Source organism: Oryctolagus cuniculus, chromosome 2 (assembly GCF_051225735.1).
Source record: "Oryctolagus cuniculus isolate XC-2025 breed Fujian yellow rabbit chromosome 2, ASM5122573v1, whole genome shotgun sequence".
In the NCBI taxonomy this organism is placed as follows: domain Eukaryota; kingdom Metazoa; phylum Chordata; class Mammalia; order Lagomorpha; family Leporidae; genus Oryctolagus; species Oryctolagus cuniculus.
In genome coordinates this window covers 121,574,534-121,594,697 of record NC_142868.1, presented here as the reverse complement: position 1 = coordinate 121,594,697, position 20,164 = coordinate 121,574,534, and the positions used below count along the sequence as shown (strand labels likewise).

The 20,164-nt window shown below is 51.2% G+C and overlaps 1 protein-coding gene across 7 annotated transcripts in view; it reads right to left on the bottom strand.

Annotated features, from left to right (window-relative positions):
* REEP1 (receptor accessory protein 1) overlaps positions 1 to 18,496 on the bottom strand; it is a 129,673-nt gene extending 111,177 nt beyond the window's left edge. For 4 of the 7 annotated variants that reach the window (XM_089326167.1, XM_008254156.5, XM_017340317.4 and 1 more), the window contains exon 1: positions 18,305 to 18,471. In XM_089326167.1, coding sequence (XP_089182293.1) covers positions 18,305 to 18,336 — 32 coding nt within the window. In that variant the 5' untranslated portion in view covers positions 18,337 to 18,471. Of the gene's footprint in view, positions 1 to 18,174 lie in introns of all 7 variants that reach the window. The other 3 variants (XM_089326171.1, XM_089326169.1, XM_089326168.1) reach the window with 3 other exon arrangements.
* Positions 18,497 to 20,164: the final 1,668 nt, after the last annotated feature.

The following is a 20,164-nucleotide window of genomic DNA, read 5'->3' as shown; positions in this document are numbered from 1 at the left end:
AAAATCCCAACAAACGTGTGTGTGTGTGTGTGTGTGTGTGTGTGGTGTCCCTCTCTTACTGTAACTCTTTCAAAATAAATTTTAAAATCTTTTAAAAAACAAAAAACTACTATTAACAACTATATGCTACGGGCCAGTGCTGTGGCATAGCGGGTAAAGCCGCTACCTGCAGTGCCGGCATCCCAGATGGGCTCCAGTTCAAGTCCTGGCTGTTCCACTTCCAATCCAGCTCTCTGCTGTGCCCTGGGAAAGATGGCCCAAGTCCTTGGGCCCTTACACCCGCATGGGAGACCCAAAAGAATCTCCTGGTTCCTGGCTTCAAATCAGCCCAGCTCCAACTGTGTGGCTACTTGGGGAGTAAACCCAAATGTGGACCATTTGGGGATGGAAGACCTCTTTCTCTCGCTCGCTCCCTCTCACTCTAAGTCTGCCTCTCAAATAAATAAATTTTGATTAAAAAAAAAATCAGCCCAGAACCCGATGGATTTACTACTGAATTCTACAAAATATTTGAAGAGAAACTGATTCCAACACTTGTCAAACTATTTCCAAAATACTGGAAATGATGGAACTCTGCCAAACTCTGTTAATAAGGCTAGCACCACTCTGATACCAAAACCAAACTCAACACAACCAAAACATAACACAAAAAGAAGACGACAGACCAATATATTTCATGAACATAGATGCAAAAATTCTCAACTAAATATTAGCAAAAGGAACCCAACATTAAGTAAAAAAAGTTACATGTAATGGGGCCGGTGTTGTAGCACAGTGGCTTAAGGCACCTGCTATGCGCGTGGGAGTTCCAGGCTCCTGGCTTCATGCTGGTGGTTTCAGCTACTTTGGGGAGTGAACCAGTGGGTGGAAAGTCTCTCTCCCTCTAACTCTGCCTTTTGAATAAATAAATAAATCTTTTTTAAAAAAAATCATACGTCACAATTACATGGGATTTATTCCTGAGATGCAAGAGTGGTTCAGCTTCGGAAAATCAATAAACATAAATCCCATGAACAGAATAAAGAACAAAAACCCACGTCCTCTCAGTAGATGCAGAGGCATCATGAAAAATGCAGTATCCCTTCACGATTTAAAAAAAAAAAAAACCTCCACAAATTAGGCATAGAAGGAACAGACCTAAAATTATAAAGGCCATGTATGACAAACACTATACTGAGCGGGAAAAGCTGAAAGCATGTCCTGTCAAATCTGGAACATGACAAGGACTTTCATTCAAAACAGGATCAGAAGTATTAGCAAGAGCAAACAAGGAGAAGGAGGAAAGAATGGGCATTGAAATTAGAAAGGAGAAGTAAAAATACCCATGTTTGCAGGTGACGTGAAATTGTACATGGAAAACCCAAACTACTCCACCAAGAAGCTATTCAAATTGATAAACCAATTCAGTCAACTCACAGGCTACAAAATGAACATACATGGGGCCGGCACCCGTGGCGCAATGGGTTAATCCTCTGCCTGCGGCACTGGCATCCCATATGGGCACCGGTTCTAGTCCCGGCTGCTCCTCTTCTGGTCCAGGTCTCTGCTGTGACCTGAGAAAGCAGTGGAGGATGGCCCAAGATCTTGGGCCCCCTGCACCCACATGGGAGACCAGGAGGAGGCACCTGGCTCCTGGCTTCGGATCAGCACAGAGCCGGCTGTTGCAGCCAGTTGGGGAGTGAACCAACGGAAGGAAGACCTCTCTCTCTGTCTCTCCCTCTCACTGTCTGTAACTCTACCTCTCAAATAAATAAATAAATAATCTTTAAAAAAAATGAACATACACAAAGAGCATTTTTATATATCAACAATGATTTTGCTGAAGCAAAATCAGAGAAGAAATCCCATTCACAATAGCTACAAAAAAATTATCGGATATTTAGGAATAAATTTAGCCAGAAAATTGTCACCTCTACAATGAAAATTATATATATGGTGATTTCTTTAAAAACTAGAAATAGAACTGCCATATGATCCAGCAATCTCACTACTGGGCATATACCCACGAGACATGAACTCACTGTATCAAGGAGATACCGGCTTCACCCTGTTTATGGAAGCACTGTTGCCAATAGCCAAAATATGGATCAAACCAAAGAGTCCAACATAAAACGAACAGATAAAGAAAACGTGGTCAATATGCATAATGGAATGCTATTCTGCTGTATAAAAAGAATGAAATTCTGTGATTTGTAGCAAAATGGACGGAACTAGAGGACATCACGTAGAGTGAAATAAGCCAGATGCAGAAAGGCAAACACCTCACGTTCTCCCTACGTGTGGGAGCTAAAACAAAACAAAACAAAACACATGCACCTAAATTAGAACACACAGAATGCTGATCACTAAGAGGCTGGGAGGTGTCCAAGTTTGAATTTCAAATATAGGGGCGGCTGGGTATGGTTTGTTTGTTTATTATTTAAATTTATTACATTATAATTACATGTTATATAGTTTGTTTGTTTGTTTATTTATTTATTTATTTATTTATTGTGACAGAGATACTAGCATGAGATGTTAACAGGGAAATGGAGTGGGGTATATGGAAACACTTCGTATTATTTCCTCACAATTTTTATTTTGTAAATTTAAAATTATTCTGAAATTTTTTAAAAAATCATGTGGGGAAAAAACAGCCAAGAAACAAAACTACACATTCTAGAAACTCAATCAATGACATGGTGGGGCACTCCAGAGCTAAGGAGTAAGGATGAACCATCGGTTTCTCACAAGGAGAAAAAAAAATTTTTTTGAACTGTTGTTTCACATTGCACGCAAAAAATCAACTCAAAATGGATTAAGACATTCAACGCAAATAGCAAAACATGAAGCTGCTAAGAACAATACAGAATATGTTCATTATTTCAAGGAGAGAATGCTTTCCTAAGACATAAAATGCATAATCTGCAAGTGAGAAAATTTATATTCTCTTGCATTTAATGGTAAGAACTTCTGTTCTTTAAAGTACACCATAAAGGAAGTGAAAAACTCAACCACGGACTGAGAGAAGCATTTGTAACACATAAATGACAGAAGACTGGCAACCAGAATATTTCAAGAATGCCTACAGATCAATAAGATAAGGACAAGAGCAAAACTGGCAAGGCTTCAGGCTCGTCACAGGAGACAGAACGTGAATGGCCAACACACACATGAAAAGATGCTCAACCTTGTTAGTATTCAGGGAAATGCAAATGAAACCCATAATGAGATTCCACTCGATACCCACCAGACTGGCACAACTTCCAAAGTGTGACAATATCAAGTAACGGTAAAGACACAGAGCACAATTAAAACCGTATCCACTACCGAAGGGAAGCCGTTCTGGAAAACAACGTACGAGGAAACACTCGAGGGAGGGGGCACTTGTCAGGTCAGCCAGGAAGACTTTCCACTAAGCTCTGGTAATTAAGAAGTGCAGTACTGATGCGGAGTCAGACAAGCTGATCCACAGAACAGGAAAAAAAAAGACCCATTCGTCCACGGAAGCTTAATTTATGTCATCTGGTCAAGTGGAGGGTGCTGACATCCTCAGCCTCAGCCACTCCAGTCCTAAAGAAACGTGCACAGGTGCACCCGGAAACACCGCGAGCGTGATCACTGCAGCACTCTTCCCAAGAGTGAGAGAAAGAACAATCTAGAAACAACCGGATGGCCATCAGGAGCTCAGAGGGTAACTGGTGTATTCACACAATGAAGGTGACATTCCAGGGCCTGAGCTGCGCGATGAGTTTGGGGATATTCACTGTGTTGCTCTCCATTATCTCCTAAATATGTTTTCTTCATAAACCGTCTGCCCCATTGAGTCACAAATTAACTTCTATAAATCAAAGAGAGCCAGGAAACTGAGACAAAATGAGACGTGAGGACACCTGAGTGCTCCCTTCTGTGCCTGCCCTTCCTCAGGCTGTTCTGCAGGTGCCCCCCAGCTCCGCAGTGGCAGGGCCAGGGACCTTGGGTATGGGCAGCTACCCCACGCCTCCCGAAACCATCCAGGTCCCAGGCCCTGGAACTCTGAATGCCACCCTTGGAGGCAAGAGTTCTGAGCTGGGGAGATTATCCTGGATTATTTACAGGAGCCCTAAATGTAATGACAAGTGTCCTTGTGGGAGGAAGGCAGTGGATGCTACGAGGGCAGAGAAGGCAACGTGACCACAGAAGTGGAGACAGGAATGACATGGCCACAGGTTGAGGAAGGCCCTGGAAACTGGCAGAAGCAAGGGATGAAGGCTCCGCTCCTCCCCACATCCCTCCACCCTGGCCCAAGGTCCCCAAACAACCCAGCCCTGGCAAGATCTCGACTTTAGCCACCCAAGACTCATTTCAGAACTCTGGCCTCCATAAATGTGACAGAATAAACTTCTGTCATTTTAAACTACCAACTTGGTGACTATTGGAATCTATCACAGACATCTAATGTGGGCAAAGACACTCGGCCTCACTCACCTCTTTGTCCCATATTGTGTTCGCCATGCTGTGTCACAGTGCGCCCCGAGGGTAGAGAGATGCAGCAATGGTTTAATCTTTCTAATGACACATACACACTTTCCCTGCTGAAAAGGCTCCACCCCACAGTTTCCAACCAAAGTCAGACGAGTCATTCACACACCCACAAAACACCCACCCAGTGGGCAGTGCCTGGCCAGGCAGGCGGGACACTGCCTAGTCCCACTTTCCCACTGACCAATGGTATATCCTCATAAGGTTCTCACAGCTGAGATCAAAATTCATTCGTCTTTATATCCCTGGCACTCTGCAGAGTTCCTGGCATGACACAACTGTTCAAAAAATGGATAGAAAATCAATGAGTAAAAAGCAATGGGTTGGTCAATCAATCTTGAGTAAGAATCGAAGTCCGGGCCGGCGTTGTGATGTAGTGGGTAAAGCTGCTACCTTCAATGCCAGCATCCCACATGAGCGCTGGTTTGAGTCCAGGCTGCTCCACTTCCAATCCTGCTCCCTGCAAGGCCTGAGAAAGCAGTGGAAGATGGCCCAAATCCCTGGGCTGCTGCACCCATGTGCGGGACCTGGAAGAAGCTCCCGGCCCCTGGTTTTGGCCTGTCCCAGCCCCGGCTCTTGCAGCCATTTGGGGAGTGCACCAGTGGATGGAAGATTCTCTCTCTCTCTCCCCCTCTCTCCTCCCTCCCCCCCTCCCTCTCTGCAATGCTTTCAAATAAAATAAATCAATCTTTAAATAAAAAGAATGGAAGCCCTAATCTATGAAAATCTTTCCAGTAACTCCTCCACCACTGTAAGGGGAAATGTCAAAGTCAGGGCTTTAAGGTTTGGAAGGACTTAGGGGTGAAGCCAGGAGCTCCCTGCCTAGCAAGCTGCCCAGTGCACCGTGAGCACCAGCGACTGGAAACCTCTTCCTTCAACCAAGCCAAAAACTTCCCTCCTGGCCACACGCTGGTCCTAGTCCAATCCTCCAGCCACATTGAACAGACTTCTTTTTTCCACATGGAAACATTTTCAGAAAGCAGAGTCCTGGCCTCAAAAGCCTGGCTGAGCCCATCAGGCTGTGATCTTGGCAAATCTCCGAACCCTGCCAGTCCCCATTTCCTTGTCTGTCAAACACAAGCCTGGGAGCCCTAAGATCCCCGCAGCTCTAGGATGTGAAGTGAAGAACACCACCCTTCAGCATTCAGGCCTCACCATTAACCTCTCCACTGGGTTTTTAATTTCAAAGCTTTGCTTTTCAATTGCAAAAGAGCTTTTTTTTTTAAAATTAAAAAAAAATTATTTGAAAGGCAGAGTTAGAGAGAGAGAGACAGAGAAAGAGAATTTTCCATCCTCTGGTTCCCTCTCCAAATGGCTATAATGATTGGGGCTGGGCCAGGCCAAAGCCAGGAGCTTCTGCTGGGTCTCCCCCGTGGGTGGCAGGGGCCCTAGCACTTGGGCCATCTTCTGCTGTTTTTCTCAGGCCATTAGCAGGGAACTGGATTGGAAGTGGAGCAGTGGGTACTTGAACTGGTACCCAAATAGAACGCCAGCCTTTCAGGCAGTGGCTTTACCCACTATGCTACAATGTCAACCCCAAGAACTTTTTAAATGGGTCTGTCTCCATCCCCTAGAGTCAGTTGTTTTCTTTCAATTCTTTCCCTTTTTTAAGATTTATTTATTTATTTGAAAGAGTTACACAGAGGCCGGTGCCGTGGCTCAATAGGCTAATCCTCCGCCTTGCGGCGCCGGCACACTGGGTTCTAGTCCCAGTCGGGGCGCCGGATTCTGTCCCGGTTGCCCCTCTTCCAGGCCAGCTCTCTGCTGTGGCCCGGGAGTGCAGTGGAGGATGGCCCAAGTGCTTGGGCCCTGCACCCCATGGGAGACCAGGAGAAGCACCTGGCTCCTGCCTTCAGATCAGCGCAGTGCGCCTGCCGCAGCGCGCTGGCCACGGCGGCCATTGGAGGGTGAACCAACGGCAAAGGAAGACCTTTCTCTCTGTCTCTCTCTCTCTCACTGTCCACTCTGCCTGTCAAAAATAAAAAAAAATAAAAATAAAAATAAAAATAAAAAAAAAAGAGTTACACAGAAAGAGAAGGAGAGGCAGAGAGAAAGGTCTTCCATCTACTGGTTCATTCCCCAGATAGCCTTAATGGCCAGAGCTGTGCCAATCCAAAGCCAGGATCCAGGAGCTTCTTCTGGGTCTCCCACATAGGTGCAGGTGCCCAAGGACTTGGGCTTCTTCTTCTTTTTTTTATTTCAAAAATACATATTCTAAGGTCTCTAACTGGTACCATCATTATACAGATAATATATGCTATTAAGAAATAAATGGCATTTCTTTGTTGTTGGAGGTCCAGCCTCGCAGGCTGTAGTGTGTATTAATCCCATTAATCCCTGCGTGTGTGGGTTGTTCCCTTGCACAGTTTGCAATTTTGAAGTGTGAATGTATGGGTTTGGGATTAATGCTGTAGGACATGTACAGAGGCTCTCTGAGAAAGTGGAATAAATTCCTGCCATATTCCCCAAGGGTAACAAACCAGGTGTTGTTTTAAGCTAAACTTCCAGGTAGTCTGTTAAGTGGCTGCTATGGCACTAGCTCACACACTGTGCAAAATGTTTCCCTCCTTATTTTGTCTCCTGGCAAATTTTCTTCCTTACTGAAAAGTTCAACTATGCTTTCAAGGGAACTGCTGTCATATTTTATCCAAAATTTTTAGAATGTTTTAAAGATTCAGGTTTATATCAGGAAGGTTTTCAGACTGTTTAGTTTTCCGTATTTCCAGAAACAGAAATCCAGCCTTTCAATTTACAGATGGGAAGAGTGAGGCTGAACTCATTTTGTCACCATCACAAACCAAGGTTCTACAAAACTGAGGTTTAAGAAATGAATCCTCCACTTAGCGGCACCGGCACACCGGGTTCTAGTCCCGGTCGGGGCGCCGGATTCTGTCCCGGTTGCCCCTCTTCCAGGCCAGCTCTCTGCTGTGGCCAGGGAGTGCAGTGGAGGATGGCCCAAGTGCTTGGGCCCTGCACCCCATGGGAGACCAGGAGAAGCACCTGGCTCCTGCCATCGGATCAGTGTGGTGCGCTGGCTGCAGCGGCCATTGGAGGGTGAACCAACGGCAAAAGGAAGACCTTTCTCTCTGTCTCTCTCGCTATCCACTCTGCCTGTCAAAAAAAAAAAAAAAAAGAAAAGAAAAGAAAAAAAGAAATGATCTTCCATGCTCCAAAGGAAATACTGAATCATTGCTTCAGTAGATGTTTTTTGAACACCTACTATGTGCTTCGATCTGCTCTAGGCACTGGGAAAACAGCTGAGAATAAGACCTAGTCTTTCAAGTCATGGAGGAAAATCCTACTGCAGAGAGAGACCCAGAGCAAGACAATGAAAGAATTACAAGTGCCATGTCAGGGAGTGGTAAGGGGCTGGGGCGTGATGGGAGGGCTGGGTCATAAAAGGGCTCCCCGAGGACTGAAGAGGAAAGGTGGGAGCGGCTGGATGATCTGGGGAGCACCCTGGGCACAGAGAGAACAGCATGGAAGGCCACTGGGTGGGACAAGCCTATCACTCCCCCAGGAACAGCCAGCAGATTGGAGTGAGTGCCAAGGGAAAGCAGCACAAGGTGGGCAGGAGTGTGAGCAGGCTGAACCCAGTCGCCCCAGTACAGGATGCCAGGGTCTTTTATTTTTTTAAGATTTATGTATTTATTTGAAATGCAGAAATACAGAGAGAGAAGGAGATAGAGGGAGGAAGAAGGAGAGGGAGAGGGAGGGGGAGAGGGGGAGATGGGGAGAGGAGGAGAGGGGGAGAGAGGGAGAGGGGGAGAGGGGGAGAGGGAGAGAGGGGGAGAGAAGGAGAGGGAGATGGTTTACTTTCCAGATGGTTCCAACAGCCAGGGCTGGGCCAGGCTGAAGCCAGTACCTAGGAGCTTCATCCGGGTCTCCCACATGGGTGCAGGTGTACAAGTGCTTGGGCCATCCTCCACTGCTTTTCCAGGTGAATTAGCAGGGAGCTGGATCGAAAGTGGAGCAGCCTGCACTAGAACCTGCACCCATAGAGGATGCCAGCACTGCAGGCAGAGGCTTAACCTTCTACACCATAGTGTTAGGCCCCAAGCCATGTCTTAACCAATATGCCAAATGCCAGCCTCTGAAACTGCATTTAACAAGAACCTGACAAGTGCTGAGTCAGGAGACATGGCACTATCATCTTCCCTGTGAAACTGAAAAGAAATGGCCTCATTGAGAATGGTAGAATCTGAATCGTACTCCTAGTGGGATGAGAGGGCTTTGGACAGTTTAAGATTTTTTATTTGAAAGGCATAATGATAGAGAGAAGTCTTTCATCCATGGGTTCACTCCCCAAATGACCACGACATCCAGGAACTCTATCCACGTCTCCCACGTGGGTGCGGGGAACCCATGTACCTGGATCATTATCCACTGCCTTCCTAGGCACATTAGCAGGGACCCGGATGGGAAGCAGAGCAGCCAGGACTCAAACTGGTGCTCAGATATGGAATGCCAGTACTGCGAACAGAGACTTAACCCACTGCACCACAAAGATGGTCCCTGGAGAGTTTTTAAGCAGCAGGGGACAGAGGTGACCTATCTGACATTTTCAGTCCATACAGGAAGGACAGGAATAGAGGCAGAGAAACTGCTGGGGGCTCTGAATCACCGTAGGCAAGCAGGAATTCCGAGCCGGAGCAGGTGGTGGCAGTGCACAGGGCAGCATTTTGAAGGGACAGCTTTACAGGGCTTTGCTGATAGACTGGACTCCACAGTGCCCTGGGCCGTGGCCCAAGGGTTCACAGATTCCACTGGATACTGCCACTGCCTCGGCAGGGACGCACGGGCCAGGCGTTCTCACCTCGTGTGTTCCTGGGAGTCCCCACATCAGCAGCCCCTTTCTGAAGGCAGCTGGATCCCACTCTCTTCTGAGCAGCACAACCCATGGAGCCCAGTATTCAAACAGCCATTACCTTGGTGGTCTAAAGCCCCATTGTGAGAAAATTAAATTTTGCACAGATCACAATTAAACAGCCACTCTGGGAAAGGCTCTCCACTGGGTGTTGGGTGGCAGAGTCTAATTACACCCTCTTGAATTCATAACAGCTCAGGGTTGGAACCTCTCAGAGCCAGAAAAGATGAGCCACAGTCTAGCACAACAGGATGGCCTGGGATCGAATCCCAGCTCTACGGTCAGTGGTGGGAGCCTTAGGCAAGTCCATTTCTTTCAGTTCCACTGGGACAATGATAGTGCCCCGTCTCCTGACTAAGCACCTGTCAAGTTCTTGTTACAATGCAGATTCAGAGGCCGGCATCTGGCACATCAGTTAAAACACAGCTTGCGAGGCTGGCACCCCACACTGGAGTGACAGGGTTCAGCTCCTGACTCCACTTCTGATTCTGGCTTCCTGGGAACGTGCACCTGGGAGGCAGCAGACGAAGGCCCAAGTATCTGGGTTGAGACCTGGATCGAGTTCCAGGTTCCCACCTTTGGCCTGGCCCTGCCCTGGATACACCAGGGATTTGAGGAGTGAGTCAGCAGATAGAAGGTTCTCTCTCTGCCTTTCAAATAAAAATAAATACTTAAAAAAAAAAAAAAAAAACAACAGAGATTCAGGGATAGTTTATGTCCTAATGGTTAAGCTACTGGTTGGGATGCCTGCATCCCGTATCAGAGTGCCTAGGTTTGCATCTTGGCTCCACTCCCATTCCAGTTTCTGCTAAGGTGCACCCTGGGAGGCAGCAGTGAGGGTTCAAGTGCTTGGGTCTCTATCACCCATGTGGGAGACCCGGATTGAGCTCTTGGCTCCCAGCTTTGGCCTTGCCTAGCCCCAGCATTGTGAGCATTTGGGGAGTAAACCAGTAGATGAGAGATTTTTATAGTCTCTTTTAGTCTGTCTGCCTCTCAAATAAAAATAAATAAATGCAATCACTCGGTCTTGGGTAGGGCCTGGGACTCTGCATTATGTACTACTCCGATGATGCTGACGCTCCTGGTATACGAACCACACCTTGAGGAGTGGGGTCTTAACTCATTCATGGTCCCACATGCACTTATTAGGCACCTACTGCACATGAAAAACTGTGAAGGAGACAAAGAAACAGGCATGATCCTAAAGTGGAAGTAAACTTGTGAAGTACCCTACCATTAGGTACCAAGGACATTGCCACTCAGGGACCCAGAGGGCAGAAATCCTCTTCAGTTAAGGAGCCTGGCGAGCCTCCTAGGAGGAAGGTGGATGGAGACCTACACGGAGAATGTGATGGAAATCACAGGGCACCCTCCAGGGCTTTATCCAGAGACTGACATCAGTTCCCCATAGTTGCTCATTTCTCCTCACACTTAAGACCTCCTTTCTTGACTTACAAACAGAATAAAGAGCAAGGAATTAAAGTGGGGAGGGAGGGGCCGGCACTGTGGTGTAGCGGTTAAAGCCACTGCCTCTAGTGCTGGCATCCCACATGGGCATCAGTTCAAGACCTGGCTGCTCCACTTCTGATCCAGCTCTCTGCTGTGGCCTGGGAAAGCAATAGAAGATGGTCCAAGTCCTTGGTTCCCCTGCACCTATGTGGGAGACCCGGAAGAAGCTCCTGGCTCCTGGCTTTGGATCAGCACAGCTCCAGCCATTGCAGCCATCTGGGGAGTAACCCAACGAATGGAAGACACCCCCCTCCCCTTCTCTCTCTCTCTGTCTCTCCTTCTTTCTCTGTGTAACTCCAACTTTCAAATAAATAAATAAATAAATTTTTTTAAAAACAAAAAAAAGCAGAGAGGGAGAGATTCCCAAGGTAAAGAGGTGACAGAGCGTGTTAGGATTCTCCCAGTTGCAAGAGGGGAGAAATCCCATCTTCTACCAAGGACAACTCCGGGTCTGCCCAGCTGGTTAGACTTCATTGATTCTTACGGCAGGCAGGAGGACTATCACAGGTCTTCAGGTAAGGGTGTAACTGGGGTTTGGCCAATGAAATCAGAGCCACTCTCTGTCCAGGCAGAGGCACTTGAGAGTCAGTGCGTGTCTGTGTTTCTCTCCCCACTGACGTCTTGTTGTGCACTGCTAAAGCTCCCAAGGGCAAGGAGACCGAGTCGGGCTGGGCCTCGGTGTGATTACAGTGAGCAGACAGCCCAAACCAAGAGACAAACCTCTGCTGTCTCGAGTTGTCACTGCACCATAACCCAGTCCATCCCAACCTTACCATAAATATTTAATGCATGCAAGCACCTTCATTCTAGGATATGGGCAGCTCATGGCATCCAAGGAGGAGCTGCAGAAACTGAGGCCTGAGTAATCAGAAGCAAGAGTGCTGGTGCCAGCCACTCTCTCTGCCTTGTCTCATCTCTGCTCTCCTCTGCCTTGCTGTATCCTCCACACGGGCCGTCTCCAGGTGCCTGGGGTTGAGCCACCGGCAGCCGCACCTTTACATCTTTCTACCTCTGTCCCTGCAGGCACAGTTTTCCTTCCTCAGGTCCAAATCAAGAAACCCTGGGGAGGGATCTGTGGCTCAGTTTGGGTCACGTGCCTAGCTCTCAACCGCTGCCTGTGCCCAGTGAAATACGTGCCTGGGCCTGGGTCACATGCCCACTCCTGTGGCTGGGCAGAAGCAGGCAGGCTAGGGTACCTTACCAGAAAGGAACGGGAAACTTCCTTTGCTGCCCAAAGTCCCACCCATAGTCCCCTGCAAGGAGGCTGAAAGATGTGCAGGCATGAGTCCACAGGAGAATGACTCAGGCAGAATGCAGCTGGGCTGTTTGGGGAAAGGCAAAGGCAAGGGGAAATACAGTGCCCGACGACCATCCTAAGGGGAAGAGGGGACCAGACAGCCACTGGGCTGGACAGCTCCCTGTGCTGGCAGCAGCAGGCACCTCTGGCCTAGCGCTGCCCAGTGTCTGGCCAGGCCTGGCGGGGGCAGCATGTGGGAGGGGCTGTAGACCCAGGTAAGGACGCTGTCTGTGGTGTTAATCTAATAAACTGGACAGCAGGGCTGGCCTTTTCTGATCAGGAACACGCGAGAACGCCATTACCATCTTCCTTCCCTGCGGGAATCACTCACGGCACTCCCTATGCTCCTCTAGGCAGGGTCCCAGGCAGTCTCAGACCGATCCTAAGACGTGAAACTCACTTGCTACCCCGGTCTAGGTTCCCACACATGCTTGAAGGCCCATACCAACTAATCTCCCCAGATTCCTTCTGGGGCACACTGTATGACAGATATTTGGTCTTTTATCTATACTGCTGGCCCTCCATGTCCATGGGTTCTGCATGTGCAGATTTAAAAATATTTGAAAAACACCCTGCATCTTAACCAAACATGTACACACTTTTTTCCCTGCCATTATTCCCTAAACAATACAGCTTAGCAACTACCCACATGGTATTTGCATTGACTTAGGTATTGTCTTAGGTATCCTTGAGAAATGATTGAAATATCCAGGAGGACATGCAAAGGTTATATGCAAATACAATACCATTTTGTTTTTTAATTTATTTAAAATTTATTTTCATAAACTTAAAAGGCAGAGCAAGAGAGAGAGGGATCATGCAACCCCTGGTTCACTCCCCAGATACCTGCAAGAACTAGGGCTGGGCCACACTGAAACCAGGAGCCCATCCTGGCACCCCATTGGTGTGGCAGGGGTGCAAACACCTGGGCCCCCATCGACTGCCTCCCAGGAAGAATCAGCAGGAAGCTAGATCAGAAGCAGAGGTACTAGGACTCAAGTTGGCACTCGCATTTGGGATGCCAGTGTTACAAGCAGTGGTTTAACCCACTGCATCCAACACCCGGCCCCACCATGCCATGTCATATAAGGGACTGCAGCATCTGTGGATTCTGGATCCTGGATCGAACCCCTATGCACACCCAGGGAAGATCGCATTTCCTTTTTCTCTGTGTTCCTGGGAAAGCTCCTGGGTGTGACTAACAAACTCTGAGGGGAAAATACAGTGCTTCTGTGTGAGGACCTGAGGGTTCACAATGAATGGTATGTATACATCTACCCGTCTTCCAATCCCTCGGGCCTTCCCAAGGCCCAGAAGGGAGAGGAAAACATCCGTCCAGCCCAAATGGAAACCCCCTGGGTCTCGTTGGTGCTGGGAAAAGCTCTCAAGGCTTAGGATGGGGTGGGAGTGGCGCTTAGGATGCTGGGAACCAGCTGGGCATGCGTGTGGCTTCTTCTTGGCAGTGAAACCCCAGAGATGCCAGGTGCTGTGGCTCCTGCATGGCCAAGTCTCCTCCTTCAGCCTCTAGAACTCCCCTGGGCGGACACACACACCGCGTGTACAACAAGAAAAAGGAGGCCAAAGAGGCCAACTGTCGCTGCCTTTCCATTTCCCAGGGCTTCTCCTCCTCCCAAACAACACAAGCTCCAAAGACGACAGCTAAGAAGATAGGCTGACGTGGTAATAACCAGGTAGAACCTCCGCTTGTCAGCGAACCTCAAATAAGACGCGGTGGGGAGAAGGGTGCATCAGCTGCTTCCCAGCAGGCAGGCGCCATCAATAAACAAAGAGAGGAGGCACCTGAACAGCAGCGAGATATAAGTTGGTGTTTTTCACCTCCTTGGGGATAAATAAACGTGGTGCATACAGGCCAGCTGGGGAGGGAGCGTCCTCCAGGCTCCCCAACTCTTGGAGCTATTAGGGCCTCCAACATGATGCTGGCCAACCGCCTGTCTCTGGGACAGGGTGCTAGGACCCCGGGGTGGATGGGTGGGCATGAGTTTCCTTAGGACTCTGACAGTGGATCTGGGGCCAAAGTCTGCTGCCTTCCAGTCCAATATCTTTCCTCTCACGGTTCAACTGAAACATTTCTCCCAGCTTCTACACGACACCACATTTCAGTGCCAGGAAACAAATCCTCCACCAACCTGAACCCTCTATTAACTGGGTCATTTTCTTGCATTCCATTTGTTAAAAGCAGGCCCCAAAGAAAGACAAGCTTGTGTTTAAGGATTTATGATTTTTTCTCTTTTTCTTTTCCATTTGTTTTGCAACAGTTGGGGAACAACTTGAGGACAATCCACATTCCTTCCAGTCTCCTCTCCTTTTACATCCCTGACCCAAGACAAAGAGACGTCACGCTCCAAATACTAGTCCCGGGACTCAGCCAGGCCTCCAGCCACCAAATGAAGACCTAGTCTTGATCAGCATCATGCAGGTTTTAAAAACTAACATTTTGGGGCCGGCATTATGGCACAGAGGGTAAAGCTGCTGCCTGCAGTGCCGACATCTCATATGGGCGCTGGTTCGAGTCCTGGCTGCTCCACTTCCGATCCAGCTCTCTGCTGTGGCCTGGGAAAGCAGTAGAAGATGGCCCAAGTCCTTGGGCCCCTGCACCCACATGGGAGACAGGGAGGAAGCTCCTGGTTCCTGGCTTCGGATCAGCCAGCTCTGGCTGTTGCAGCCATTTGGGAATGAACCAGCATATGGAAGACCTCTGTCTGCCTCTCTGTAACTCTGTCTTTCAAATAAATAAATAAATCATTCAGCCAACATGCTGGACCTTGGCCAAAGTTCTGTCCAGAGATAATGACGTCACTCTTGCTCCTTGGCATAAAAGCTCCAAATGGCACATTCTGCAAGAAGTCACGGAGCCGTGTCTGCATTGTACACAAGAGCACATTCTCCCTAGTCTGAGACTCATTCGTGCCTAAGCCTGTGGTTGCTTGCAAAGAAAAAGAGCTATTTTGGAAGAGGGAGGCGGGCAAGTCCTAAAAGAACCCCATGCCCCATGCAGACATCATGCAGGGTCTAATGGGATCAACCCTGCCACCACACTGAATATCTTTCCCAATTCTTCCCAGGCCAAGGCAAGGGAGTCAGCAGGGTGACACATGACAAGAAAACGGCATCTCAGACTGGGCCTCATTTGAGAGCCTTGACCAGTGTGCCCCAACCTGTCCTGATGCCCAAAGACCTCTATCTCCAGGGAACAGCACTGGCAGGCTTCCTTGCAAATCCCCGGGGCCTGTGATCTCCTTCAACAAAACCAACCTTGACTGCGCTCAGGTGCCCAGCACTTCTAAAAAGAGCCTTGGGGCGGGGAGGGTGGGGGCGGGTAAGGTTGGAGAGGGAAACAAGCCCCAGCTGCTGCCCTCAAAAACACTCACGGCCAAGTAGCGGCACAGATAGCCGGCTGGCTGTCCCTGGATGCCATCAGCTCATCTTAATGCCTGGATGGATGGCTGGAGCCACAAAGACAGGAAGACACTCCCTCTCCATCCTCAGAGCACAGTGACAGATCTTCCTTAAATGTCTTTATGTGACAGAGGCTTACAAATCCTTGGTGAGATTACTTACAGGAAACAGGGCTTACGGACAAACGTCAGACTGCTCCCATACCAGAGGGGCTTGGGAGCTTCACACACCATAGGGGTGTGTGAAGGTGGGAAAGGCACTGGACCAGACCCCCAAGGCCCATTCTCTTCACCCATTCACCTCGTGTCCTTGGCCAGGGCACATTCCCTCTGCAGCTTTGCAGATTGGGGGTGGGGGTGGGGGACTGGACCTGTGGTTTCTGTGATCAGTAAAACCCACATATGTCCCGAATTCGGTTTCATCTAGAACACCTAATGTACGAAACAAAAAGGGCGGGGGGCCCTCACAAAAGCCAGTCTGAACACAGGAGATTAAGCCCGAGAGCCCCTTCCAGGGAGGGGCGGTAGGCAGGCCCCACTGAGGCAGTGGCAGTGGCCTTGGCGGTGCCTGGGCATTTATGCATCACGCGTCATGGGACTCTCTGCAACAGCACCCTGCACTTCATCAGCCTGTGACCCAGGACCGGCTGTGATCCCAGACAGGAGGGGAATCTGCTCCCAAGACAGCGAGCGAGCACTGGGATTGGAAGCCAGGATTTTCTGACTCCTTAGTAAGACATTCCTCTGAGCATGTGGGATTGGGCTGAACTGATAATGTCCTCAGTCTGAAATAAAACTATATGACAGACACGCATTAGGGAAAATTTCTTTTAAAATATACTCCCTCCCGCCCCGAACTGATCATTTGTTGTCTCCGTGTGCTGTGATCATGTAGATGATTTTCAGCCGGCTGATCTGTAGTTCTGATTGTCCTGTAATGAACACGTGTTGCTTACACGGAACACACATTGCTAATGATTCAGCATGTATGTTGGGTTTACCCAAGGAACTAGAGACTGCAGGGAGAGGGGCAGCTGCCCACACCCTTTAGAGTTGACAGTGGGACCAACAGCCCCAAATCCCACCAACTCTCCCTGGGGGCCGAGGGTCCTGGGCTGGCCTGAGGGGCACTTCTCAGGGTCATGTGAGTTCAGCTCTGCTGGGTGGGGTTCCTTCAATAATTCACAGCATGGCCCCAAGGCTCCTCCCAGACACCTGCCTCTCCTCTGCACCCTCTCTTGGGCAGAGGGAGAGGCGATGACCACATGACCCTGAACCAGAAGCCCTCACTCCCAGTGCAGTGGGACCCACAAAGAGTCCACCAGCCAGGCCAACCAACGGCCCCTCCCCTGCCCCACCCCCGCTGCTGGCAAATGTGAGGATCATGGGGACATTTGAGGGAAACCACCTCTGAGAGGTAAGATGGGCTTTGGTCAGGGATGAGGCAGGGCAGGGCGGGGCGGGGGGGGGGGGACAGCTTCCCGGCATTGTTCGTGCCAGCCCTGCCCACGAAAAACTCCCACACAGCTCATATGCCACCTCGAGGTACAGGACACAGCCCCCTGCAGCGGTGCCAGCTGTGGAGAGGCCATCACGGAATGACTTGGGGGGCGGGGGCCCACAGGCACTGGAAGCAAAACCCTCGGGACAATGCTGAGAATGACTTCGGAAGGCTGCCCCTGACGGCCTCTTTGAAAATCAGTAAAGAAGGGGAGGCGATGGGAGAGGTGTCCAAACGCGATGGTCGTTTCCCAGACAAAGAGAAAGCCCGAGAGACGCGCCCCACCTCGGCCTCCCCACACCCACGGCAGCGCGCCGCCTTCGCCAGGTGTCAGACCCGCCCTGACCCAGCTGCAGAGGGGAAAGAGCCACGTCCGTCCCCAAAAGCCGAGAGATCCACGAGGGAAGGGGCCCTTCCAGTGTCTGCTGACGGCCCAGGCGCTTCAGGGAGAAAAGAGCCCCACGCCCACTCCCCCCACCCCCCAGTGATTCCACACAGGCCTCGCCCCAGATGACTCTGCTCTCCTGCAAGGCCAGGCAAGGCGGCGACGCCACCGCCCGGGGTGGCTGTCACTTGGAAATTTCCCCTACATTCCTGGAGATGCTCGTCCCTGCCTCTCCAACGCCCTGCAAAAGCCATCGTGCCCCGGGGGACCCCAGGTGCCCCGCTCCCAGAATCCTACACGCCCGCCGACGTCCCACCTGCTGTGGCCGCTGCGGATCTGACAAACCTAAAAAGGAGTATTTTTCGGCCCCACGGGCAGCCCCGCCCTCCCTACGCCCGTCCCGGCGCTGACCCCTCCGGGCAGCGCCGCGGCCGCTCAGCGCCGCCGGGTCTCCTTCACCTGACAATAGCGCGGCGGCGGCGCGCGACCCCGACATCTCTCCCAAAGCAGTGCTACACGTGTCCCCGCGGCGCGCCCACGCGGAGCCTCTGCAAATCCCACCCGCGCGGGGAACAAAGCGGCCGGGGCGCCCCATGCGCCCCGGGCCTCGCCGCCCCGCCCGCCGGGCTCCGGCGCCCCGGAGGCTGCAGCCGCGCGCGCGTCCCGCCAGCTCGCAGGCGTCCTGGGCAGCTACTGTACCTGCTAAATTTAGCGGCCGCCGGGTATTAATAGCCCGAGAGCCTGGGGCCGGGCGCTGCAGGGGCGCGCAGCCCCGGGCCGGGGGCGGGGAAGGAGGGGAGGGGGCCGCGCGCGGACGAAGGCCACTTACACCACCAGCCTGGAGATGATCCATGACACCATGGCGGGCGAGCGGGCGCGGCCCGGGCGGAGCGAAGCGGCTGGGCTGCGGGAGGCGCGGGCGGTGCGGCGCTCCCGGCACGTCTGTCCGCGCACGGCCGCTGCCGCCAGACTGAGCGCGCCCGCCGCCCTGCCCGGCGCTCGCGCGTCGGCGCAGCCGCGGCACGTTCACGCGGCGGCGGCGGCCCCAGCCCCCCGGGGCTCGGTCGGCCCGCGGCGATTGGGCGGCGAACGGGTCAGGGCACCGCGGGACCCGCCCCGCCCAGCTCTCCTTGGCCCCTGGCGGGATTCGGGCGGGGGCTCCGTGCGCCCTGGTGCACCGCGCTCGGGTGGAACCCTGCAGTGGCCGCGTTGGCAGGGCCTGTGGGAAGGCAGGTGCGGCCCCACCCTCGCTGCTATGTTGGGGGCACTTGAGGTCCCGACGCTGACCTTGGGAATATCTCTATGCTTGTCTGGATGGGGTCTTAGCCTCACTAGGTAATGCGCAAACCTCATAAGGGGCTTGACTTACCCTTATTCTGACCTGCCATTCCGCCATTCACACTGCATTATCTGCATAAGAATCAAATGTGAGCACGTGTCTCCCCAATGACAATTCTTAAGACCTGATCCCTTGCCTACAACCTCAAAGCAACCACCATTCCCCAGGCATCCCTCAAGCCATGTCCACTCCGGGTATGTTGGACTCAATGTGTGCGATTTCCTCTCCCCTGTCCGCGCACTCCGTGCCTCCCCTCCTGCCGTGGTTCGATTCAACACTTTCAGGGCTCAGCTCAAGGACTGCTCCAGCATCCTCGGTGGAAGCGCCAGGGGTTCAGTCCGGCTAGGAGGAGAATCAGAAGCAGTAGGGCCCTGCTGAGCCATTAGGAGCCTCGGACTAAAGGGAAGTTGTGCACCAGACATAAACATTTTAATGTATTTGCTACGACATCGCAGGAAACATGTTTAATGCATCATTAGCATATATTATAATGCCTCCCTAAATTCTGCACCCCAGCCCAGTGCTTCCTGGGACTCACCCCAATAGCTGAGCTTGCATAACCTTTGATTCGGTTACATTGGAAAACCTCTGTGCTCTGCTCCTTGGCTCTGCTTCTGCTTGGCCCACCCTGCAAGGGCTTTGGTCCTCGGCACTCTCGGTGGCCAGCTCTCTTTTGCTGTTGCTCGGGTGTAAGTCAGGTTAGCGTGAGAGGCACCGCAGAGAGCTAGTTTGGAGCCTTATTTTAAGGAACCCTGTTGGAGAGGACCTGTTCCGGAGGCAAGGTGACCTTCTTTTTTAGACCTTGACAAGAAGTGCTGAGAACCAGTATCTTCCAATGTGGGAGGGAGAGAGAAAGAATCAAGCTTTCATCCACTGATTCATTTCTCAAATAGCTGCATTGGTTAGGGCTGGTCCAGGCTGAAGCCAGGAGCCCAGGTCTGTCTCCTGTGTGGGTGCAGGGGTCTAAGGACTTGGGACATCCTCAGCTGCTTTCCCAGGCACACTGGCAGGGAGCTGGATCGGAAGCAGAGCAGCTCATGGTGCTCTGCTTAGGGACGCTGGCTTTGTAAGCAGCCCCAGCCCCCTTAATGCTGCATTAACCCGGTTTTGAGGCACTTCTGGAGCAGCTGTTTCCTCTATGGGGCTGTCACAGATCTGGTCACTGTACACACACACGCCAGTTGCTCCAGGGCCACGTACCAGACAACCAGAGACGGCCCTGTGCCCTGGAGCCCACTGTGACCTCTCAAATTAACTGGTTACAAGTCTGCTTGCCATGGCCGGCACCGCGGCTCACTAGGCTAATCCTCCGCCTTGCGGCGCCGGCACACCGGGTTCTAGTCCCGGTCG